Here is a 26,452-nt window from a genome sequence, read left to right on the forward strand (position 1 = left end):
ACTTTCCTTTACCTTCCGGGCAGTGGTTCGGATCCCGCAGCGCAGGAAGGAGAAGAAGAAGAACAAGGAGGGGGGGGCATTGGAGCAGAAAGGAATATTAATCAGTCTGGAGGTGCGGTTATGACCGTGGCTGTGAAGCAGAGTAAGGTTACCTTTAGCTACAGGACTGTCTGATTATCTCCTCGCTTTTAGCCGTTTTTTAATGACCTGTCGCTGTCTCCCATAGTAACCCGAGTCAGCGCTGCCAGCGGACTGTGGTCGACTTTTACCAACAGGTGTGTCTCATTCTCACTAATTATCCCGACTCTAGACATTTTCTAACCGCTGAGATGTAACTGTAGTGATTTTTGATTCTGCTTGTTTCTGTGGGACTCGATCCTGACGTCGTTGGGGACAGTTATTGTAACTTAAATTGGGTTTTAAGTTGCTAACGTAACTTACGTCAACATTCGACCGTTGTTGCGGTTAAAAGCTAACGGTGGGCTTCAGAAACGGGATTTAATCGAGACATTTCTAAATGTTTACCCTAAACCGGCGAGTTTTAAAGGCCGTGCGAACATTTTTAATCACTTGTGAGTTTAAATCTGTTTCTTTTTGCATTATTTACAGGCCAATAGTTGTATTAACGTACTATATGCATCACGGTAAACCTTGATAAACTTTATTAATCGCAGCAGTGCTGCTTGTCCTTTGTTATAACCACCAGTTCCTGAAAGTCTTTATTTATCTTGTAGAAGTTGCTCTGCAGGTACTGTTTAACTGCTGGCATTCAAACTATGAGGAAAAAGGCGTCTGTTTTTTTTGTTGTTTTTTTTTTTAATGCAGTTAAAATAAAAACAGAACAAGCACATTTTCTGTTACTTTAATTTAGACTTTAAATGGAGCTCCTGGTTTGAGATGGAGACATGACTTATTATAAGCCTGATGTTGAGCTTAAACTAATGGATAAGCTGCTGAACTCCACCCTGCTCTCTGTATCCTTAAAGGGTGGGAACCCTCCATGATGGCCAAGTTCATGTTGTTTTAGCCTTCACTAGTCAAAACATTTAACCTCAGCAGACGATGTCTGTGGGATCTTTAAATCCTCCTGCGTCCTGCTTCTTTTTACTAATTTATATACATTTTTCGGTGTGCCTGTATGACCCTTTTTAAGAATTTATGACCCAAGTCTGTTGTGGGCAAATCTGTCTTGGTATATCAAGATTTTCTCAGAAAACAAATATTTTTGGAATTTAAAATGAGATTAAATCTTCATAGCATGAAACACACCTTCCATTTTGTTTTTCTGTTTTTTGACTTAATTATACCACATCCTGCTGAGTTGACTTGCAGGTTTCAGTCAAACTTTCAGTGAACTCTGTACATCTTATCTTCAGGGTTCCTGCACCAATGCGCCATCCATAAGGTCGAGCAAGTTCTCCCGAGCTGACGGTTCTTGGTTAAAGACACAATGCCGGCGGCTCCTGATTTGATCAACCTGGGCTTTCTGTCCGATTCGGAACGAGAGCTCATCCTGGAAGTGCTGCGACGGGATCAGGAGCTGAGGATGGTGGAAGACCAACGAGTGAGGTGAGAAGAGTATAAGGACATTTAAACATTAGTGTTGTGCTCCACCTGTAACACAATAAATTATATTTTAAAGATTGCCATGGAAATAATATGTATTAGTATATTTACTTCACCTTGCATAACAAATATTCATGTTCATGGTTTTCTTATTTTTAAGCCCCTTTTAATTCAGCTTGCTGTAACAAGTGAATTTCTCCATTGTGAGATCAATAACGTCTAACTTATCTTATCCTTTATTTCATGTAATTTTGACGATTATGGTTTACAGATAATTAAAAAATGAAAATTGAGTGTCAGAAATTTTAAATATTACATAAGGTCAGTAAAAAGACTATATTTTCAACAGAAATATCAGGCTTCTGAAAAGTATCTTAATTTCTTTGCACTCAATACTTGGTTGGGGGTCCTTCTGCATGAAGTACTGCTTTAATGCAGGGTGGCATGAAGCTATGGGATGAGGAGCTGAGGATGGTGGTTCTGCTGAGGTGCAATGGAATCCCAGGTTTGCCAGTCAGGTATAGTAACACCAGGGTCACTGAACCAGCTTTTGGTACAGTTGGCAGTGTGGGCAGGTCCCAAGTCCTGCTGGAAAATCAGCCTCTCCATAAAGCATTTCAGTAGGAGAAAGCACAAAGTGCTCTATAATTTCCTGGTAGATGGCTTTGTTGATGGCTTTCCAAAAAGATTGACTGTAAAAACTTCACACTGGACTTCAAGCAACAGTGATTCTGCCTTTCCATTCTTCTTCTAGACTCTGGGACCTTAATTTTTATATGAAATGCAAACTTTACTTTTATCTAAAAAGAGGACTCTGGACCACTGAGCAACAGTCCAGTTCATTTTCTCCTTAGCTCGAGTGAGATGCTTGTAGCCCGTGTGTAGAATTTGATGTGTGTAGTGGCTCTTGATGTGCTGACTCCAGCCTCAGTCCACTCCTTGTGAAGTTTGCTTGACAATCTTCTCAAGGATGCGATCATCCCTGTTGCAGGTGCAAATTTTCCTGCCACAATTTTCCTTCCCATCAACTTTTTATGAATATGTTAAGATACTGTCAACAACCAGCTTCTTTAGCAATGGTCTTTTGTGGCTCACCTCCTTGTAGAGGAAGTCAATGAGACAATTCAGTAGTCTCCCCCATGGTTGTGTAGCCTACTGACCCAGAATTGAGAGGCTATTTAAAAGCTAAGGAAACCTTTGCAGGTGTTTTGAGTTAATCAGCTGATTTGGGTGTGACACCATGAGTTTCTTTGTTTTATTCTTTTTCAATTCAATTTTCTGAGACCCTAAATTTGGGGTTTTTAATATCTGTAATTCATAATCATCAAATGACAACAAAAAAATGACTAACAAAATATTTAACTCTTTCACAATGTTCCAATTTTTTTAAAGGATGTACTTTTTTTCCCTGTCCATGAAACGGTCATTTTTATTAATGGGATGTAATACAATTTTTTTTTTTTAAACCCATACCGTTATAGTTAGTTTTTCTTTATTGAAAGCATATCCATGAATGTTGAGCTAAAGGTTTTTTTTTTTTATCTTAGGAAGCTGAAGAAAGAGTTGCTGGAAGTCAAAAGGAAAGGGGCCAAACGTGGCAGTGGAAATTACAGTGAGCGGAGCTGTGGCCGATGCCAGGAGCCTCTGAGTCGTCTGCCGGTTTTCTCCAACCAGTGTAAAATGTGCAATCACTATGTGTGCCGAAACTGCCAGACATTCCTGTCCAATGGATCCTGGCTGTGCAGCGTGTGCACCCAAGAAATGTAAGACATGTTTTCTTCATAGTGTCCCTTATTGTAACATATCTGCAGTCATTACAATTACTGCACTTGTTCAAAACACATCCAGCGTTCTCAAGATTTGAGAAGACATACATTTTTAGCCAACTGGCGTGTCACCAGTGATAAACCTAACTCCTTTTTGCATAAGTGTGCATTAAGGGTGTAATCACACCAGGAAAGTCCTTTGGTCCGCTTGTTTGGTCCGGACCAAAAGCGAACTTTATTTTTTTCATTTGGTGCGGTTTGTTTTCACATTGTACTCTTTGCAAGTGAACTATTACTTGTAAACAAAGCCACGCGGGCGACAATCATTGTTCCCATTGGACAGAAATGACGGGGGCGGGACATAGCACAGACCCAGAAATGTAGGAAAACAGCTGTAGACGTGCTGCCTGCAGCTCCTCTGTTCTGCATATTTGTGCCGTTATTAAAGCTGCAATATTATTGTGAGGGTGAAGAGCAGCTCATTCAACACAGACTTTGAGACGTTCCATTTATAATTTTCGAACCCCGTCGGGGAATACGTGCTGAACGCCGACGTTCTCTACGTGCCTTGTCCCACAACAAGCCAGTAGCGTTGCTAAGCAACACACAGCTTATCAGATATGATTACCTTACAACACACAGCTTTGCTACCGGCTACGGTGGCTTTTTATGTCCAAAGAGACGTACGCTTTTTGGAGTTGGTTCGGATTGGGACCGGTTTGTATTCAGACCATAAGCGAACCGCACCAGAGTCCGTTTGGAAGCGGACCGAGACCACCTCAAAAAGTGGTTCTCGGCCCGGTTATTTGGTCCGGACCAGGGTTAGCTTGAGTGTATTCTCACCTGCACAAAAGGTCCGGACTAAGGGGGGAAACGAACTCTGGTCCATTTAAAGCGGACCAAAAGTGGCAAGTGTGAATACACCCTAAGTAAATGTCCTCATGTTTTATGTGAGCCACTGGGACTCTGCAGATCTCTGTCTTGTCTATCGTCTTGATTACCACTGTGTGTGGAGGAAGATTCACTGGAATGAAGTCTGACATGCAAAGTGTGATGGGCGTTATGTAACTGTTTATATGGGTGTTTACTTCTTGGTATTATCTGTCTTTACTTGGAAAAATATTTAAATGTGTATACAAACGGTTGTAGACACAAGATTTTATTACTGTAGAAAAAACGTAGAGCATAGTGTCTTACCTTTTTATTTCAGTTTATTTGTATAACGCCTTTTCACATCACATGCCATCTCAAGGTAGGACAAAGATCCAAGTAATATCAAACCAGTGATAAGGACAGGTTCAAATTTGGCTGGTACTTTCCAATGCAATCCTATTACAACGCAGTCAAATTCAATTTGTAATCTCAGTTGGTAAAATGTCTTCTATCGAAGGGAGGCCAGCTGACAGCATCCAGTTGTTCATTTTCCATTAGTCCCTGACACTAAATTCAATCAATTCAATTCAAAAATACTTTATTAATCCCAAAGGGAAATTAAATGTTGTTATAGCTCATATTATGAAGGTTTCTTCAAAGAGCCGTTGTAGATGCTGATGGCTGTGGGCAGGAAGGATCTCCTGTAGCGCTCCGTCTTACAGCAGATCTGAAGAAGCCTCTGACTGAAGACACTCTGTTGTTGTAGGACAGTTTCATGAAGAGGATGCTCAGGGTTCTCCATAATGTTCTTCATTTTATGAAGAATCCTTCTCTCCACAATGATCTCCAGAGGTTCCAGAGGAGTCCCCAGAACAGAACCAGACTTCTTTATCAGCTTGTTGAGCTTTTTTAAGTCCCTGGTTCTGATGCTGCTTCCCCAGCAGATGATGGCAGAAGAGATCACACTCTCCACAACAGACTTATAGAAGATATGCAGCATCTTGCTGCAAACACCAAAGGACCTAAGCTTCCTCAAGAAGTACAGTCTGCTCTGTCCCTTCTTGTAGATGGCTTCACAGTTGCATCTCCACTCCAATCTGTTGTCCAGGTGAACACCGAGGTATTTATACTCCTCCACCACCTCCACTTCTTCTCCCATGATAGAAATAGTTTTTGACTTATTCCTGTTTCTCTTAAAATCTACAATCATCTCCTTTGTTTTAGTCACGTTCAAAATGAGATGATTGTTTCCACACCATGCCACGAAGCGGTCCACCACCTTCCTGTACTCAGCTTCTTGTCCATCTCTGATCCACCCCACGACTGCAGAATCATCCGAGTATTTCTGCAGATGACAAGAGTCTGTCTTGTACTGGAAGTCTGAGGTGTACAGAGTGAAAAGGAATGGTGAGAGTACAGTCCCCTGTGGTGCTCCTGTGCTGCTGACTACCTGGTTAGACTCATAACCCTTCAGTCTCACAAACTGTGGTCTGTTTGTCAGGTAGTCTTTGATCCAGGAGATTGTTGAGGCCTCCACCTGAGTCTTCTGGAGTTTCTGACAAAGCAAATCAGGTTGGATTGTATTAAATGCACTGGAGAAATCAAAGAACATGATCCTCACAGTGCTACTGACTTTGTCCAGATGACAGTGGGTTTGTTGAAGCAGGTGTATGATGGCATCTTCAACTCCAACTCCACAGTGATAAGCAAACTGAAAGGGGTCTTGATGGTTTACTGTTTGCTTACTCAGGTGGGCCAACAGGAGTCTCTCTAGGACCTTCATGATGTAAGATGTCAGGGCAACAGGTCTATAGTCATTGAGGACTGATGGGTGAGTTTTCTTTGGTACATGCATCTAGTGACAGTGGAGCGGAACAACTCCCTTTTGAAGAGGAAGAAACCCGACTTAGGGATTTAAAGGACAGAGCCAGACGCACAACACACACAAAATAAAGTATTAGTCCAGGAGTACTTTCTATGTTAAATTAAAAGCAAAGAATTAAAGGCAGCTATAGGTGTCAGTGGCTTCATCTAGGAGAGAAACAGGTGAGGCCTGAGCTAGAAGCACAATCTTTGGAAAAATAAAAATTGGAAGCATGGTTGGTCACAGCCACTGAAGAAGGTGCTGCTATGTTGCAACTCGGCATTGATATTATTGGATGTTTAGAGCAAAAGAGTGTTGGGTGGAAGTTGTATCATCAATCCCTGCTGCCATATTTCTAATGAAATGTTTTATTTTTCCTTGTCTAATTGTGACACTGCTGCACTTCAGTCAATCACTACTAGTATTGGAAGCCTTGCTGCTATTGTTTTACTAACATTATATTCATGTTAAATGTGTTTAAATTCTTATTTCCACGCTTCTGTAAATGTATTTGTAATAAATTCCAGGGAGGTGAAGAAGAGGACGAGTGATTGGTTCTACGACCAAAAACTTAATCGTTTCTCTATGAATCCTGGACATGATCTTGTGAGGGTCTCCCTGAAAAAGAGACCAGCAGGTTGGTACAAGAACAGGAAGTAGGCATGAGCTTCAATGGCTGTGACTGTTTCTGATTGAGTTAACTGAACAGTTCATTTTATGTTTATAGTTAGGAAGCGTGAAACAACAGGAGAAAAGCTCTTGAGAAGTACTGAAGAACTGGCAGCTCCTCCTAAACCTGTGCCTCTGCCCAGACAGAAAAATCTGCATGTTAACACAGAGTGAGTCTTCATTCTTTATCAATTTATTTCTGTTTATAGGATTGGAGCAAGGTTTTCAGAAGACACAGAAATATTTCACAGTTATGTTACATTTTCATTGACAGTCAGTCAAGTGATCATTCAGGATCTATTGCTTCAAGGGAATCTCTTGAACCAAAGGATAATGTTTCTACAAAGCCTCCCCACAGTGACACAGAGTCTGCAGAAAACGTCAGTATCATTAGCAGTAAAACTGAGACTGAATCTGGCCGGGCCACTCCTGAGCAACTGAGGTAAATTCACAATCTGACACTGTTTAGACTAGCCTCTAAATAAAACGTGAAGTAGAAACTAAAGTCTTAACTCGTATTACCTAAATGTACTTTAGGTAATAGGATTTAACCTGCAACTCAAACATGTGGCAGTGAAGCCTTGCCACAAGGCGTACAAGTAAGTGGTTTGCAGGGCATCATACTGTATTTTACCACTGAAATGTAAGGATGGTGACAAACAACTGTTGCTATTTTTACGATGCATGAATTTAAGCTGAATCATAAAAACAAGTCCAATCAGAGTTTTGGGTTCAACTACAACACATTTCCCAAATTTAACAACAAGTAAGGCTTAAAGTTCTGGAATGTCTAGGTAAGCTAATTAAAGTTCAGGACTGTTAATTATTTTTTTTATTATTAGTAGAGCTCACAAACCCCAGTGTTTGACCAATGATGCTTAACTTCAGACGTTTTTATTTGTTGTTTTGTGTTTAGAGAGTAAAATAAAGTTGCACATTTTAAAAGTATTTCTTTCAATAGATTTCTTTTTACCTTCAGAGCTCACAGCTCAGCTCCCTCCAGCCCAGCAGCATCCAGTGCTTCCAGTCTGATGGTGCCAGTTAAAGCAGACGTTGTTATCACAGAAAGCGTCAGCTCAAGCACCAGCTCTGTAAGGACCTTTCTGTTCATCTTAAACGATTGGATGATGTTGTTCTGTCTCTAATAGTACTTCCTGTTTTTGTCTCTGGAGGCTGTGGACGTGAAACCCCTCAATGTGAGCTTAGACCTGGAAGTTGAACGACTCTTCAAGAAAAGCGTCAGACTGCCCCCAAAACCTACAGGTTCTTCTTTATTTACAAAAAATATTGTTGATTTTAATACTTTTATTGCATTGCTGTTTATATGTTTTCTGCAGAATGTTTATCGACATTTGACCTACGCGATGGATGTGACGAATCCGCGGCCTCAATGGGCAAGCGAAGCCGCTCAGTACCAGGCCTAGACGTGCAGGTACAGGGGAGTGAGGCTAATGTGAATATTACCAACATTAATAGAATCATTTTTATAGAATTTCTATCCTAGGCATGTCTCGATCAGGTATTTCTGTTCATGATACCAGTCTCTATCATTTAGGATAATTAAGTTTTTGCTGCCAAGTCTTCATTGAGGTTTATAGTGCTGTTAAAAAGTAATTACTCCTTTACAGACTTATTTTTTTTTGGTTTTTGGGTTGTTGTTTTTTTTTTTTTTGTAATATTTAAATGCTTTAGATCAAACATTTTTTAAAATATATTCTACAAAAAGAAGAGAAAAAAGGTAAACAAACCAACATGGCTGACGCTGTGAAAATAGTCTTTCTCCCCTATCCTTAGATCAAACTGACTGATTAACCACATTTTGGTTCAGTTTCTCCACTTTTATGACTTTGTGTTCTGACAACACAAAGTAGGGTAAAAATTCTCAATAAGCTTGCAGCTTGCTTCTCCTTCTTTTACAAAGCATAAACAAAATAGGAGATGGCACAATAGGTTAGCAACACAGTGTTACACCAGTATTAAAATATGTAAGATTATACGTAATGCATTAAGACGTGTAAATAACATTAATGAACACAGAAATCTAAAACAAGAAAACCATCCGTTCAAGCAACAATAGATTAGAGTATCTGAAAAGAAATGAATGAATCAGCTCAAGACTAACTGCTGGCTCACAGGGGCTGAAGCTCACATAAATACTAACAGCTGTCCTCCAACAAGTATCAGGAGTTTAATTTGGTCAGGGACTCTGATTCAACCATTTAAAAAGGCCTTCTTCTTAGCCATGGAATACTTATGATTGGATTAGGACATTCCCATTTGTTTTGTTTTACTTGATGAAGGTCATTTGAATATTTATTCTAATCTAAGAGGTCATTTATTAACCGATAGAACTGAAGCATAAATGAACACACAAATTCAAGCTTTACTCAACCCAAGCTGGGTCATACAAGCTGCAACTGACATATAATGGCATCAAGTGTAAAGTGACTGTTCTGTATATTTGAATGTTTTTATGGCTACACAGGAGGATGAAGAGGAGGAAGAAGATATCGATCGCTTGGTTAACTTTCATAAAATGTCGATTGCTATGAGTACCTCCAGTCTGCAGAGTTCAAAGGTATCCGTGCATTTCCTACAGCGTGCAGAGCAGCTTGTTGCTTTAATGATTTCAACTAATCTAAATGAGCATCTTTCATCTCAGGATTTCCTGTCTCAAGTTAAGAAGTCCTGAACTGATGTAGAAAGTCATCAAAGACTTTTTTTGTTGTTTTTTTTTTTAAAACAAAGACTCTTAAATGGCCAATTCAAACATGTCTAAACTGGATTTGGACAATAAGAAAAAAATATTAGGCCTTTAGGAAAGGTCTGATCAAAAAATCAACGTTTATTTTAAAATGTGCTTGGAGTAAATGCAGACTTTATTAATGATTCCTCACATCTGTATGTGCAGAGCATTATGAGTATTTACAGCGAATCTGGAGACTTTGACAGCGTGGAGGTGAGCGGTGATGTCATCTTCTCTGTGAAATACGATGAACACACACAGAGCCTCCATGTGTTCATCAAGCAGTGCCAGGGTCTGGCCTACGGCGACGCATCACGGCTGCTTACCAACCCGTGAGTTTTAAACTTCTGCCACGTATTGCTGTGCTGTGTGTCTACATCGCACAGAAAATGTAAGAAATGTTATCCTAAGTTGTTGAAGAGGAAGACTGATGGCGTCTTTGTACATTTTTGATGTGCACACACCCCTCCTAGTGATGTTCCCACACAGCTTTGATCAGTTTAGATAAGAGGCTGTTCTGTTTACACAGCCTCGATTCTTGCATCCCACTGGTGATTAGCTAAACTTCACAGGAAATTGTATGTCAACAGTCTTAGCATTTAGTCAGGAAATGCAGAAGACCAGTAGTTGTACCTTGGTAAAATATAAACTTCTTTTATCCCTTTCTCTTTTTACGTTTCAGTTATGTGAAATGTTATCTGCTCCCACACAAATCACGTCAGAGCAAGAGGAAAACCAGCGTAAAGAAAAACACCATCAACCCAGTCTACAATGAAACTATAAAGGTGAATCTTGCCTTGTAGTTTGAGTAACACTCCTTGGTTAGTTTTCTTACACTGTTCCTGCTTCAACTAATGACCGCACCCACAGTGACCTTGGAATCTATATTTACATTGCAGATAAGTACAGCTATTGTCAAATATTGATTTTCTGTCCAGCTTCCACTGCAGGCAGCTTAAACACAAACAGAGCTGGTTACAGGGAAATGATCTATAGAAATCGTTTTTGAATTAAAAATTATTTAGAATTTTAAGTGCAAGTTTATGAGCTCTTAATTGGTGATTCTATATGCACAATCTGTTATCTCCTCCTCCGCAGACAAGCCTTTATTTATCGCATTTTTCTTTGTCAGTACTCCATCAGCCGTTCTCAGCTGGTCACCCGCACCCTGCTGATATCAGTCTGGCATAATGGTCGCCTCAGCCGGAACGCCTTTCTGGGAGAGGTGGAAGTCCTTCTGGACTGCAAAGACCTCGAGTCAGGACGTGAGGAACAAATGGCTCTCATGGGAAAGGTAGACGGAAATACTGACTTTATCCCGAAAACCTATCTTCTGGTGAATGATAGTGTTGTTGTTGTTTATGTAGTTAAATGTAATGTTTATCTTCAACAAAATTAAGTGTTTTTCAAAGACTTAAACTCACATCCTACCTGTAACTCAAAACACCCGTGGCAAAAGAAACTGAAGTCCAGAAACCAGCCTCCAACTCTTTTTAGGGCAACCGTTTCTAAGGTTGCTCTAAAACCTGCTGCTGACCTGAGGCCTATACTCAGGTTTCCTGTACAGTCTGGAAAGTTATGGAATCCGATTGAAAAACATTTCCAGGTCTGGTTATAATACTAGTTTTGAAAAAAGATTTGCATTTCCAGGCTTTCTTATTCTATCTGATCTAAATGTTGTATCCATCCATCCATCCATTCACCAGCCGTTCCATCCGTTTGTTCGTTCATTCATTCATCCTCTGGTTTTTTGCGATTCCTATTCAAACCCTGACCACTGTAGAAATACCTGCCATATTTTGTCAAGTTTTTTACTGCCTGAAAAAAGTCTGATCATTTGGAAATCTGAGTTTGGAAAAGTCTAGAATATTCTTAAGAAACATGGGTAGGAGCTCTAAGTACTTAGTAAACACTTCTTACTTGAGTCCATAAATCTTTTAATGTATGTGGAGACCTAACCTGCTCTGGTTCCGATTAGGTTCCCAGATAAAATGTCCACACAAACTGCTGTCTTAAACCAGATGCTGCCCTGAGTAAATGGAAAAAACACTAAATCAGTGATGCGAAGCTTCCTCAGTTACACAACTGCAGTTAACTCATTAACAGAACTTTTGTTCAGAAGAGATCATAGCTCTAGATATGCCTGCATAGACTTTAATTCAGTCATGTTAACCACCAGGTTACCAGGTACCGTATTTTCCGCACTATAAGGCGCACCGGATTATAAGGCGCATAGAATAGAAGCTACTGCAGTCAAACGTTTGACTGGGGTTGCGTTATGCATCCACTAGATGGAGCTGTGCTAAAGAGAATATCAACAAAACAGTCAGATAAGTCAGTCAGTCAAACTTTATTAATACACTACAAACCAGCGTTCTGATAACTCCATTCACTCTCATGGTAAGGTCTCCTCTACATAGAAATCTATTGAATAGAGCCAACCACACGTTAGGAATGCATTGGAGTCTATGAAGTTGAAGTTGAAATCAAACGTTAGTTAAAACGTGAAAGGAAACTTTTCCCTGATTCAGTAAACACGTAAAAGAAACAGTTTGATGCACTAAATCAAACGTTAGAACATTCACAATATAGTAGCGTTAACTGTTGAATTCTCTCGCTGCTGCTCTATTCCCATGTTCGACTGCGTAGCTGACAGCCTTGAGTTTGAACTCAGCATCGTAAGCGTGTCTCTTGAAAGGTGCAATTTTGGGGTCGTTATACAAACACAAGTGGTGTTGGACTAGGAGTAAGCACAGTACAGGTGTTTACCGCTATTACTTCGGCGACGCCCCTGACTACGGTAGCCGTAATGCTGCAAGCGGTGCGGCTTTGTAGTTTACCAGTCGTACTGAAACATTTTGACAGAGCGCCGTGTACAACCAGTATGGATCAACCAATTAACCAATTGATCCATATATAAGGCGCTCCGGATTACAAGGCGCACTGTCATTTTTTGAGAAAATTAATGGTTTTTAAGTGCGCCTTATAGTGCAGAAAATACGGTACTTTTTTTGCCTTATTAAATGCTTCTGAAATCAAGGTTTTCCTGCCAGTGATCCATTCCTCACTGCAGCCATAGTTTTTTTTTTTGTTATATTTAGACTTCTTCCAAGATCTTTAAAATTATAGGCCACCTATGACAATGCTTTATATTTGAGAGCATGTGTGACAGAGAATAAACTTGAACATTGTTTTTATCTTTGCATGTTATTTGGTGTAAATATGACCTTAAATAGTTAAGAGTATGACTACAAAATTGAGATTTAAGCTTAATTTCTCCGTTAGAGGAAGAACCTTCAGTATGTTTGTGCTCGTCATCACAGGCAGCAGAATAATGGAGCAATTAGATGGAGCAATGTCTGCCATCAAACCTAAGTCTTTATAAAGTATTAGATCATTTATTTTAAATAAACCAATTAGAAATAATTTCTTAATTGTAATCCCACCCTTGTTCGCTTTGAATTGGCGCAGTCTTGGGCCTATCTGCCTTGGAAATAAATCTGTCATAATATAATCTTATTAGATGCTATTTAGCCGTGGAGCAGAAGATTTAAAAGAGGAAAATGAATCTTTAAAGGAGTTTCTAGAACCTGCTTTGTAATCTCACTGAGATCTTTAGAGTTTGGGTTGGTTGAACCAGATCTGTCTTCATAGTACTGACCTCTGGTCTCAACAGTCCAGGAGTTGAACAACCTAACTTGTAAAGTGAATGTAGCAAAAACAAGCTAAAGCTACTGATCAGCTTTAAGGACAGCGTTAACAGAGAAACACTGAATATTTAGTATTCAACTGTTGCAACCGAATTCACGTAAAGCTGTGTACATGAAATATTTAATACTTAATGTTTTTATTCTGTGTATTTTTCTGTTTAATAATAATTGTACCAGCCTGAGCCACCCAGTGCTGATGAACCTAATATTTTAGTTTGACTGTTTTCATGTCCTGATTCCTAAATGTATCTGACTTTTGTTGAACAGATGGGCTCTGCTGTACAAGCTTCACCGTTTGCTCAGTACAAGGGAGAGCTGGTGATCTCACTGAAATATGTTACACCTAAAAAGACAACAGCAGAAAAAGTCAAAGGTAAAGTGTCAGAAGCTTGCCTTTAGCTCTAGACTGTTTCAATATGCTTCAACATTCTTAGTATCAGTTTGTTTTTTTTATCTTCAGGCAAAATGGCGCCACCTGAAGAAGGTGGAGAACTGCATGTCTTGATTAAAGAAGCAAAGAACTTGATGGCAATGAAACCAGGAGGCACATCTGACAGCTTTGTGAAAGGGTACGTTATACGCCCTTACAACTTTGTTTGAAACAAACATTTCTTTATAAACAGACTTTGTATTCGTGGCTCTGCAGGCACTTGTTCCCAGCTAAGCCAAAGAGCACAAAGAGGAAGACTGCCATAGTGAAGAAGAACCTGAATCCCCAATATAACACCACGTTTGTGTATAAAGAGCTGAGTCTGGAGCAGCTGAGAGGGATGTGCCTGGAGCTGACTGTGTGGGACAGAGAGGCCATGCTGAGCAATGAGTTCCTGGGAGGAGTCTGCCTCAGCTCAGGAAAAGGTAAAAAACTGATGTTTGTTTTCAGCTCAACAAGGAAGTTCAGGAAAAACAACCAGAACTTTGTTTCATTTTTTATTTGGTTTTACCAACTCAGACTTCAGATTAACTGTTGCATACATTGTTGCAAATGATTTCAGGATGTAAAAAGAGAATTAATACAAGCAAAACCTGTTTCATGATTCATACCAAGACCTGAACATTTTTTAAAGACAAGCTTTTTTTTTATTACTTTTAGTACAATGGAAAGAACATTGTATATAGGTCCAAATTTTCCATTCTAGTTCAAATCATCACTTCTGCAGCACATCACTGCTGTTTTACTTGAGTAAACATAAGAAGAGTTGAAGGAATTTTTCTATCATGGATAATAACAGCAATCTGTAATCTTCACACTGCAGGCACTGTAAAAATAGGAAAAGAAGAAGTGGAACCAGAATCTGTCGGAGAGGAGATCAATCTGTGGCAGAAGATGATGCAGTACCCCGACTCTTGGGCAGAGGGCACTCTTCCACTGCGTTCCACAATGGGAAAGACCAAAGCTAAATGAGAACAGAACTGAGAAGCTGAAAATGATCTGAGAAGCTCTGGCTTCAGAGACAAACATGAGTCTATGGATTCACTGCTTAGCCCAAATTTATCTGAGCAGAAGCTCTTCTGCTGCTATATTCACAGTCTGCTCACACCTCCCTACCTGTACTGGATTCAGTTCAACCTGCCGACTCCTGATTGGTGTTACTTTTGAAAATGTGCCAAAGCTTAACACTAAGTCACTTTTCAAACTGAGACCATGTCTTATTACAATTTAAAAACATGCACAGCACAGATGTGTCTTAATTTTTCACACTTGTCTTTATAATAGTTTACAGAAGAACACTATGAAGGAAAACAATTCATTATAAACTGGTAATATGGAGAATTCTGGGTTTGGATAAAACTGTTATACTAAATGTGCACAACTGTGCTTTAATACACTTATATTTATACAAATTCAATTAAAGGTCTTATTGAAGAAATTAAATGACTGTTTTAAATGTTTGTTAAACTTTTGTGTTGGAGCATTATCAGTCACATTAAACTCAAGGTTGCCTTGAATAATCTGTTGAGCCAATAAAAGTTAAACCCATCATGTCCTCGTCTCCACTTTTATTATCCATTAGTAGCCAACTGGTCTTTTTTCTTTTAGAGCTTCAGTTACTGGTAAACTGGAGTTACCTTTGGGATTTAATATGTGAACATGACATAAAAGTGGAATAGGTTTCATTTTCTAGATTTCTTGCAATAAAAGATGTTACTTCACTAATGTTAGACCTGAATTTTCTGCTGAAATTAGGTAAAAATAAGCTCTTTCTTTCATGCCCCTCAGCTGATTTTTACATTGAGCAAATAGTGCCGGCACTTCAGTGTTGTGCAAATTTAAACATGAGGAGCTGCCCTCGTCTTTAATCTCCCTCTGGGCTGTTTTCACATTTGTCCCTCCACATCTCATCTTACTATTAAAGATGACTGTGTTGCTGTGGCAGCCAGAGAGCTTTAATAAGTTAGTCACAGAAATCTCTGTGGACCTCCAGCCTTTCCCGTTCCTCCTCTTCCAGCACGAAACTGTCTATGTAGGAGAACAGCTCCTCCGATGATACCGGGACAATGAAGCGTTCTCTGTCAACACCAAGTTCGTCCAGCAGCACCATGCTGAAATAGGATCGGGAGATTCTGTATGCTTGCCTATAGAGGGAAACAATGCAAGAAGTTAACGAGCAAAGTCTAGTTTCATGATTTGAGAAATCCGTCTCACCTTATTTCAAGACATAGCTTAGAAAATAGTTGCTGCAGGAGGAGGTGATGACCTGCCATTTAAGTTAGAAATGCAAATAAGCTATTTGGTGCAGAGTATTTAGCTGCTAATGATGCAGCATTTGTTTACATTGGTGTACATTTTAGAGCTCACAATCATCTTTGCAATATCACAAGGCAAAGGACTGCTTGGGTGCAATATTTAGTAGAATACTATTGTACAAGTGTCAGTCAGGTATTGAAGCTGTGCATATGAATAATATATTTAGTTGGATGATCTCTACCATTAAGGCCAACGTGGGGTGTATTTCTTTAGTGGCTAAGATGCTAAAGCTCAAAGAGTGGTGGGTATTCTTTAATTGGTGATGGGGAGTCCAGAAAATTAAAGTTGATCATAAACCTTCTTGCTGTTTTCAGTAATTGAATCTCAAATTTTCTTCCTGAAATCATGTAGCTCTAAGATGGCAGACTAAATATTTTACACTGAAGTCTTGCAAACTGAAAATAGAGAAAATGCTGTATAACTTTACCCTCTCTATAAGTACTTAAAAAAAAAAAAAACTTTCTCTAGGTAAAATCCTCACAGTCGCATAAATTAAAGACCATGACCTGAACACGTGCTGTGTATTGCAATTGCAATTTGACCTGCTTTACTGTGCATGGAAGGGCTGCAAAAAGAAATGCACCACCTGCTGCTGCCTGTTTATTTGACTAAGCTCCTACAAACAAGCTGAAGCAATATTTAACAAATGGTTTGAAGTCATATGAGACCAACGTAGAACATCTTGGCTGCAGCGGTACATTCTTTAGGGAAAAGTTATTTATGGTGCGCAGTTTACTTTTAAGAATAAACCTTTATCCTGTTCATCTTTTTTGGCCCTCAACATAATCTGCTTCTCAAGCTTTTGAAACCACTGCATAAACAGACCTGCATAATCTGCAGAAAGCAAAGATGAGACCCCGTGATTCCCAAACCAGACGCCTTCCTCTCTATGATGATCAGTGACAAGGAACAGCCCGGTAAACAGAACTTCCTATGGGCATTTGAGACCCAGATAACCCTTAAAAGCATCCACGGCACCGTCGTTTGTGGGGTCATTTTTTCACCTTGTTGAAAAGCTTGTGAGATATATATAACTATCAGTTATTGGCCATAAAAGCGATATTAATACCTGACACCGATATCGGCCTGAATTTTGATATTGGTGCATCCCTAATATCTACTTGTATCTTCTTGTTGATGACCCCATGACCCCAATTCAGACATGTTAGACAGAGTTTAGTCCTTTTATGATTCCTAATTCTCAAGCATCTTCCCCTAACTACCACACTCTCTCAGTGTTCAGTCCTGAGTCAGGGTAAAGACTGAATGTAGAGAGATTTTCCAGTCTGGAAAAATTGAGAGGGGCTCCATTCTCAACTTACACAGTTGTTGGAAAGAAATTTGTGCATGTGGTTTTTCTAAGAGGAATAAGCTTCTGTTTTTGGGTATTTCTGTGCAAAATGGAGAAAAAAACATCAGGAGACCGAAACTTGTTTTTAATGATGTGTCTTTGTAGATACCATACATTAAAACTTTATTTTTTCCATTTAAAGACACTCAGACTCTTTCTTTAAAGGAGCAGTCTCCTGACATTAAAATGGTAAAGTAAAAATACTCCTTACTTGTAACAAAACAAGTATTCATATAACTTTTTTTTCTCTTAATAAGCTGGGTTTCTCAGAATGAACCACAACCAGCCTCACCTCAAACCCTCGATGACTTCAGACTGAAGCAGATTTTCTTTGATGCGTCCCGTCTCACGAGGCGGAGAGCCCAGGAGTTCAATCACTGTGACATGTCGAAGGTCCAATCCACAATCAGATTTCTGGGAAAGGGAAGCGTCTTTTCATTACACCCATGTAAATCACAGTAGAAAGGATCATGAACGCAAAGCGATGTTTCCTCACTTGTATCATGATGTTCTGTAGCTGGTAGTCCGAGTCGGATATGTTGGGCGCCGACATGATCAGCAGCCTCCTCTTTTCATAGAACTGGTCCAGGAGAGCTGAAGCTGTCTTTATACTGAATTTAAACTCCATCGCTTCAAAATGATAAGTCAAATGATAACCGACAGTATGCAAATAATTTGCTTTCACAACTCTACCAAAGCTTTCAAAATTATTTATACTCCTCGAACTTTGTATTTGTACCTAAAATTTGCATTCAGCCTCTGTTACTCTGAAACCCTTCATTAAAACAGTGCAACAAATTTTCTTTAGAGCTCAATTAGTAGTCTGACTGTTTCTAATTGAATCTTAGTGTAAATCCAGATGTTCTCTGAAGACCACAAAGGTTTCTTAGAGAACAACAGAGAACAAACAGCATCCTGAAGAAGAAGAAACAGCAGAGAGGTCAGAGATAAAGTTGTAGAGAAGTTTAAAGCAGAGTTAGGTTATAAAACAATATCCTAAGCCTTGAACATCTCACTGAGAGCTGTTCAAGCCACCAGCTGTTAAAGATAAAGACTATCACACAATTGTAAACCAAGATCTGCCCGTCTACCTAAACGCTCAGGCCAGGCCAAGCAAGGAGAGCATTAATTATAGAAGCAGACAAGAGCTTCATGGTAACTCTGGAGGAGTTGCAGAGATCCACAGCTAAGGTGGATGAATCTGTCAACAGAACAAGTCATGCACTATAAAGATGAGTAGCGAGAGGAAAGCCATTGTTGAAAGAAGTGCAAAGTAATTTATTTGCATGACTTGCATGTCTGTTTGTTTGTCACTGGCCATTTAAGGGACACAGCAAACATGTGAGACCAAACATTAACCTTTTAAGCAAAACATGTATGATGGAAATATATCACTGCACATCATCATGAACACACCTTCCCCCGCTGTGAAACATGTTGGTGGCAGCATCATGCTGTGGGATGTTTTTCTTCAGTAGGGACAGGGAAACTGGTTGATAGGAAGATGGCGGGAGCTAGATTCAGTGCAATACTGGAAGAAAACCTGTTAAAGGTTGCAATAACTTAAGACGGCAGCTGTGGTTCATCTTTTAACAGGACAACGACCCCAAACATACAGCTGCAATTAAGTCTTGTGTTAGAATGGCCAAGTCCAAGTCCAACTACAAATCAATGTAAGAAACTCTCAAGAGTTGAACATTTATGTTCACAGATGCTCTCCATCCAGTCTGACTGAGCTCCAGCTATTTTGCCAAGAAGAATGGAAAGAAATCCCATTCTCAAGATCTGGTAGAGAAAAATCCCAAAAAGCTGTAACAACAATAGAAGGTATTCCTTCAAAGTATCTTCCACTTCCACTTTTCACTTTACAGTTATGTTCTTCTTTGTGTTGATCACATAAAATCCCAATAAAATATCATAGCGTTTTTGTTATTAACTTAAAGAAATGTGAAAATGTTTAAAGTTATGAAAACCTTTGCAAGGAAGTGAATAGATAGATTACCAGAAATTGTTAAAGCTTTAAGACTGTATAACCAGTTGATTATTCTCATGTTTTAAGTGTAACAACAATATTTCCTTTCTACTATTTTTAATTAGTTACTAAATAATTTCTCTGATAACTCTGATAAACACTCATATCAATGAATTTAGCAATACAGCTCCACCTTTTAGCTCTTTACATGGTGATGTGAGGTTTGTGTGACTTTGTACTCACGGACACATTCGGCAGGGCTTCCGCTCCAGCTGTGGTTGAACTGGCAGACACGGCTAGATGTCCCCCTGCGCTCATATCCGCTATCGCAGAGGTATTCACACGCTGCACCGTAGTTATTCCCGTCAGAGGAGCAGCTGAGGTAACCGTGCAGAGGTGGAGGTAGCTCTAGACACCTTTTTACTGAGACACAGTGGAAACATGTCTGTCTCAGCTCCACATGTAGTAGTTCAAAGAACCACATGAGTCAAATTCTCTGAGGTTTGGCTGCTTACCCTTTACACGTACAAGAAACTTGCAGGTAGCTCTGTTCCTGGCTTGATCGTACACCTTGTATCTGATGACATGCAGTCCCTCTTTAAATTCAGTGCCAGGCGCCTGGTCCACTAACACTACACTGTACAGCAGAAAGATAGGGCAGGGTCAGATATTTATTTAAAAGATGAAGGAGAAGCAAGGAAAAGAAAATCCACTTACTTAAGGAATTTGTCTGCAGTATCAGTGGCAGCTGGGGGGTCCCAGCTCACTTTGGCTGTGAGCTTTCCAGGATCAGCCAGCTTCAGTCTGGATGGTGGACACTTGATCTTTGGCGGGTCAGTATCTGTATTAAATTATGAATCACCACACTTTTTATACACTGTTGTAGGCCATTTATTTTGCAAGGTCTGCGGCTATACATTTTATTACTTTTATTTGTTCAAGTAAATCTTGTAAACATTTAGCTTGTTGCTGATCTTGCCTAGTTGTTCCTGTTTGTCAGTCATCTTGTCACATTAATGCGTTAAGATGCTAAAAAACAGCATGTATCATTATTTTACCAACTTTTTCTTTTCAGTAGTTTTCAGGCGTATAGCTAAGAACCGTCTGAGAAATATGCAAAAAGGTCAGTAGAATGCAGCCAAAATATAATGATGATCTCGGGCATCGATGCATCGCACATCATCCACCAAAGACAAAAACAGTAGTAACGGCAAAGTCTCTAACCCAAATTTGAATTCATAAAATGAGGATTTGTATGGTGATTGACCCTGTGAGAAGGAGGAAGTCAGGAGAAATGATGTCTTGGAGCTGTAGTTTAGAGACCTAACAGACCAGATTCCTATCCAATCCTTGGATAGATTTAAGACTTAAAGCCTCTTTGTGGTGAGCCCAGTCTACCTGTGATTCACTAGAGTGATTGGAAACAAACAAATTCTTAGAGCATTCAGATAGAAAATGTAATTTCTGCTGAGGTTCTACCAGCAGTATTCCTCCCAACAACTGTGGCAGAAAAGCCTCCTTTAGATTAGCAAGCTATGCAGTGATTGTGTAAGTCTCACTTTTCTCCACATAATCAGTCTGTACAAAGAGTCTGTTTCCCTACTTAAACTTTCTGCCCGTCTGCCTGCAGTTAGTTTCCCCACAATATGTTCTTTGATTATAAAACGTCCCTTATACAGATAATGAATCCGATAGCAACTGCAGATCCAGATAACATGTCATCATCCATATATGGCACGCACTTCCCGTTTTTAAGAGAGGCGGGGCTGCAGAGGTTTATCGTGGCTAAAAAATGCTTTTAGTATTAATTATCTGCTTTTAAAAAAATATCAAGACCTAAATATGCTTTATTTATATTTCATGCTTTCAATAAGAAAGGATTTATGGCTCTAAAATACATTATGTGCCCCTTTAAAGAACAAAGTGCTATAAGTAAGCAACAAGACTTACAAATACAGATAAATATCAACTATTCAATTAACTAACCATAATCCAAATGCTGTTGATGGATAAAGTTGTATAATATGTTCACAGCTTCATCACCAACCACACCATTGAAATATCTGTCCATACTTTATAAGAGCAGCGTTGTTGTAAAGCAGTACAAAAACTCCTGGTATGAACAGAGATGGGTTTTATTGTAGGAGCAGAATATGAGAACTGACAGCAGGCTGCAGTTTGGATCCACTCCTACAACAACAGGGAACCGGAAATGAGTCTGTTTCTGTGAAACCGTGAGAGCAAACACATATTGAATTTGTTTTGTGAAAGAAATCCCAGGAAGTTAAACACTAGCACAAATGGATCCAATCCGAACTTCACAGAATATTTTTAAAAGACTGAAATGTGAACATTATCTCTCCTTTTAATTAAACCCTACCTGAACACACCGGCTGCACTCCGCTCCACGACCCCCCATGCTGGCAGGTGCGTGAGTGTTCCCCCTCGATGCGATAGCCGGGGCTACAGGTGAAGTCACACCTGGAGTCCACGAAGAAGCCATGAGTGCAGGTGTATCTGCCCTGTGGGATGAGGGGCAACACGTGGCAACGGATCCCTGCAGAAACACCAACAAACATGTGCTCAACACTATGACAGAGTACTCGTTACAGTCACGTTTCTGGCTTTTCGTCTGATTTACAGATGGAATCACACCCAGACGTTATTTCCCTGCAGTAGCTCTTATCATCTCTGAAAAGCTGTTATTGTCTTGGTGATTAATGCTGATTTCATCATTTCAAGCTCCTCATAGCAGAAACATTGTGTAATTACAAATTCTTCTAGCTCACAAAACCAAACTAAAGAAAAGCAAACCTACTTTAGACACTGAGGTTTGATGTAATAATATCTGATCTAATTTAACAGCTACTGATCCAAACAGCCTCAGATGGATGCTTCTGGGATACAGACGCTGCACAGTTGCTGTGACTCTGGTAAACATTGCACTCTTATCTTAATAAGGAGAAAACTAAATTCCTTGTCTCAGTGCCAAAGGTAGTTCAAACCCTTCTTTAAGCTGCTTCATTTCCTAGATCTCTCTAATCAGCTCCCACATGTCAAACTTCTGGTTCCCTCTTTGCTGAGATGAGTTTCATCATGTCATTCTCTGAGGAGGAAATTGTAAATCACGGCCTTATTTTTTCACATCTGGATGATTAAAATTCATCCCTCACTTGTCCCAACTTATCCTCCTTGGAACGCCTGCAGGTTGTTCTGACTTGTTAGTCACAGGTCACACCATTGTTGATTTCATTGCTCTGGTTTCTCATTAACTTCAGCGTCCACTTTAGGATTCAGGTTTAGACGTTTAGAGCATTGCATGGACAAGCACCAGTATGTACTGGAAACCGCATACTTGGATAAAACTGAAGGAAACGTATCTAAGAGTATTTGGAATGGTAGACTTGAGAATTTCCTCCCTATAAAATTAAAAAACTCCTGTTTTTACTTAGTTCTTGCTTCAATAAACTTAGCACCCAAAGTAAGGACTCTTGTATTTGGTTGATTACTTCTCTGTAATAATGATGCTTCTTGGTAATAAATCTTACCTGTTTGTTTTCTGTAAAAATGTGTCATTTGGTAAGGAAAGTTCTTCTGTGGCTTAAGCAGCAGAGTTGAGTATTTGGGTTGTGTCCCTGAAAACCGTATCAAATCTTCATTGATGCCAAATGGCATATTCTGCTATTGACTCTTGTTTGGTATCTTTTATCGGATTGGACGATTAAACTCTAAATAAACAGTGCTACAGGCAATTTAACAATTTGAAAATAACATCAGACAAACAGGGTGCTCAGGCCTAGTGCGTGGGAGAACCATTCACAGCCACAACAGTCTGGTACCTCCTCCTCATGCTGGTCACCAGCTTGGTCACACACTGCTGTGGGATGGCATCCAATTCCTCAACCAGCATTTGTCGCATGTCAGCCGGTGTGGTAGTCTGCATGTCCAAGCATGTCTCACAAGTGTTCGTTAGGGTTGTTATCTGGACAGCAGGCAGGTTGTTCCATCCTTTCCAGTCCCAAATTCTGGAGATTTTATAAACCCCGATCTCTGGGGGTGAGCATTGACATCTTGCTAGACAAATATCTGGAGATATGAGCCTTGCTTTTCCAGTGAGCGAGAATCATCCCAGACCATCATGCAGCCTCCAACAAAAGCTGTTTGGCATAGGCGGAGAGGATTTAGCAAGATTTTCCTGGGTGCAACCTACAAACTCAACTCTGCTGCTCAACCCACACATGTGTTTGCCTTACAAATGTGGCATGATTTAAAGGGAAATACATAGGCTTTCTGATAGTAAGAGATTTATTGACCCGAGGAATTGTTACAACAAAGAAATAATCAACCAAATGCAACTTTCCTATTTTTGTGCTCAGTATAATTGTGCTTTTAAGGGCTGACTGTGGCACTGTAGGGTAAAATAAACAGTAACAGTACATTGCAATATTAAAAGCCTGTAAAGAGAAGCATTTGTAGTTCATGGGCGATGATTTTGATCGTGAAAATCTCAGCAAACATAATGACATTTCTATCAGATGCAGATTGCACTTGTTCCACGTACTGCGACAGTAAGCCGTCCCAGACCAGAGACGGTTGGCAAGGCACTGAATGGACCTTCTGCCCTGCAGTCGGTAGCCTCGATCGCAGGTCATCTCGCAGAGGGTGCCCAGCATGCCCCTGTGGGCCCCGCCCTGAGGGGAGCGGCAGGCCACCTCACCATTGGTCAGCTGCGGAGAACGACACCAATTTGGGTCTGTTTAGAAAGAGGAAAGGCACACAAAGAAAAGAAAAGCACAAAAACAAAGGTTTTTGTTGCTGTTTTTGAAGGTGAGAAAATCCATATTTAAGAAAAACCCTGAAGAGAACATGACAGAAAAAGCAGCCAGAGTCTAAAGAAAAAGTTTCTTAATACTTGCAATACTGTCTTAATACATGCACAATGCACTACATTATCCCTGTGCAACATAACTGCAGAAAACAAAGTGCTAAAATACTCACATTTTATGCTAGTTTGTATGTTTCCCACAAGCCAAGTTCAGTTTTATGCAAAACAATTTATGAAAAAGTTATAATTAAAAAAGTAAAAATGAAAGCATAAATGTGGCACACACTTCTTCTAACTATGGTACCGAGACAATCTTCTAAGAAAATTCAGATGTTGTACAGTGCGAAGATCTGCCTGAACCAAATGTTAGCTTATTAGTCCCAAGTATTCAGGCTCTTTATGCCTGTAATACATTTGGTGACACTGTTTGATTAATGCAGTATTAAGTTAAGAAAGCATTTATTAAGACGTGAACACCATCATAAACATCACATTTTTAATCTTGCTCACCAAATACATACGGCATGAAGAGGTGTAGTACCACAGAACTATGTGGCCTTAAATGATATGAGTTTGTTTCACATGCGCACCTTTATAGTCCAGCTGGGGAGTGTAATCTTCCTCTATGAAGTCACTGTAGCTGTCGTAGTCTGTGGTGGCTCCAGCTGGAACGTGGAGACAGAAAATACATTTTTAACAAGTCTAAAATGTTTCAAATGGATACATGTCAGAGTGGAGAACAAAAAAATGAGAGTAACATGGAGACAGGCTGGTAAACAGTTTCCCTCACATTGGCTCATTTCCTGTTCCTTTACTGGAGAAATTCCAGTTAGGAAATGTCTGGTTTTCAAATCAGTAAGCCTGATGGATGCTTAAAACCTTTAAAAGCTTCAAGATCATTTTCACAGAAATAAATGTGCATGCTAAGTGCCTTATTATATTTATACCTAAAACCTTAATTTAAATTTTGTTTTCATTTAAAGGTTTCTCCTGCCTAGATTAACATATTGGGGATCTGTGTCACCAAATTTTAATAGTACATCCACTTTTGCTACTTCTCTGGGAGTTTAACCTATAATTGCTTTCTTGCCATCACTGGTGATTTATTTGTTTGGAAAAATTAATGAAATTGAGATCCGGACATTTATTAATTTCTTGACCACATTGCTTCATACATTTCATGGTTCGTGAGAAGGTCCCATGCAGCCTGACCTTGAATGTCTGAGCAAAGCATCAATTTTCTTTTCTCATGGTTTTTACCATAACTTTAATGCACAAAAGTATTCCCACCCTGTAAACTTTACATTACATTTTATTGTGTATTATATCTACTACTCTGATGCGGAACGTCTTCTCTAGCTTTGCACATCATTGCAAAATAACTCAAGCTTAGTCACATCACATTTCAAGTCCTGCTAAAAATTCTCAACTGGGTTTGGGTCTGGACTTGGACTAGGCCATTCTAATACATTAATATCCTTTGATATAAACAACTGTACTAAACTATTGTAGCTCTGGCTGTATGTTTAGGGTTGTTGTCCTGCTAGATGGTGAACCTACAGGCTTTCTTCCAGGACTGACCAGTATCCATCCATCCTACCATCAACTCCTACCTACTTTTTCAATTTAATTCAAATGTATTTATATCGCACATTTAAAACCACCTCAGGTGACCAAAGCGCTGCACAACAGTTACTGCATCACGGATAAAAATAGGCATAAAATAAAAATGGGGAATAAAATAAAAATTTTAATAAAATTAGCAATAACAGTAACAGTAAAAGCAACAAACCAAAATATACTCAATTTCAATTAAATTAAAAGAATTTCCCAAGTCTGGGACCAATAAAATACATAGTTTTTATTATATTTCAGCTAGTGTTGAAGGCCGGGGAAAAGAGATACGTTTTCAGTCTGGACCTAAATTGACCTAAGGACAGAGAGGACTTGACAGACAGAGGGAGACTGATCCACAGTCTGGGTGCTGCCACAGAAAAGTCTCTGTTCCCCTCTGGGATTTAGCCCAGCTTTGGGGGCAGCCAACAAAACCGCTTCCCTGCCCCTGGTAAAGAAAATCACCCCCACAGCATGATGCTGCCACCTCCGCGTATCTAAATCGCATGGTGGGTTTAGGACATTTCAAGGCAGTGAGTTTTCCGCCGTATATAAGATTTTGTGTAGAGGTCACAAAGTTCAGTTTAGATCTCATCTTACCAGACTCTCCTCTACATGTTTTTTGTGTCCCCTACACGGTGTGTGGCAAACTGCAAACAGTAGTTCTTATGGCTGTCTTTCAACTTGAACTTCTCAAATGATAAGATTTTTCTTAGAATATTCCCTCCGTAAGATGAACGTGATTCACTA

The 26,452-nt window shown here is 39.6% G+C and overlaps 2 protein-coding genes across 5 annotated transcripts in view; one reads left to right on the forward strand and one right to left on the reverse strand.

Annotated features, from left to right (window-relative positions):
* sytl4 (synaptotagmin-like 4) lies at positions 1-15,177 on the forward strand. 4 transcript variants are annotated; one of them, XM_047353127.1, is made up of 18 exons: positions 1-142; positions 227-275; positions 1,377-1,569; positions 3,114-3,329; positions 6,597-6,706; positions 6,797-6,908; positions 7,013-7,180; positions 7,718-7,829; positions 7,911-8,001; positions 8,076-8,176; positions 9,224-9,316; positions 9,650-9,816; positions 10,167-10,269; positions 10,617-10,778; positions 13,462-13,567; positions 13,655-13,763; positions 13,841-14,049; positions 14,448-15,177. In XM_047353127.1, exons 3-18 carry the CDS (start codon positions 1,451-1,453, stop codon positions 14,594-14,596), a joined length of 2,127 nt encoding a protein of 708 aa, XP_047209083.1. In that variant the 5' UTR covers positions 1-142; positions 227-275; positions 1,377-1,450; the 3' UTR covers positions 14,597-15,177. The 4 variants fall into 4 exon arrangements, with proteins under 4 accessions (XP_047209083.1, XP_047209086.1, XP_047209087.1 ...); XM_047353130.1 differs by having other exon boundaries at positions 8,076-8,170; XM_047353131.1 differs by lacking the exon at positions 7,013-7,180.
* Positions 14,880-26,452, reverse strand: part of srpx2 (sushi-repeat containing protein X-linked 2) — a 15,419-nt gene continuing 3,846 nt past the window's right edge. Inside the window, exons 2-10 of the mRNA XM_047353132.1 lie at positions 24,679-24,753; positions 23,825-24,016; positions 21,644-21,820; positions 19,981-20,104; positions 19,779-19,900; positions 19,507-19,686; positions 17,788-17,921; positions 17,584-17,705; positions 14,880-15,768 (exon numbers count right to left, since the gene is read on the reverse strand). Coding sequence (XP_047209088.1) covers positions 15,588-15,768; positions 17,584-17,705; positions 17,788-17,921; positions 19,507-19,686; positions 19,779-19,900; positions 19,981-20,104; positions 21,644-21,820; positions 23,825-24,016; positions 24,679-24,753 — 1,307 coding nt within the window. The 3' untranslated portion in view covers positions 14,880-15,587. The remainder of the gene's footprint in view (positions 15,769-17,583; positions 17,706-17,787; positions 17,922-19,506; positions 19,687-19,778; positions 19,901-19,980; positions 20,105-21,643; positions 21,821-23,824; positions 24,017-24,678; positions 24,754-26,452) is intronic.

The sequence above is a fragment of the Girardinichthys multiradiatus genome, chromosome 23 (assembly GCF_021462225.1).
Source record: "Girardinichthys multiradiatus isolate DD_20200921_A chromosome 23, DD_fGirMul_XY1, whole genome shotgun sequence".
NCBI classification, from domain to species: domain Eukaryota; kingdom Metazoa; phylum Chordata; class Actinopteri; order Cyprinodontiformes; family Goodeidae; genus Girardinichthys; species Girardinichthys multiradiatus.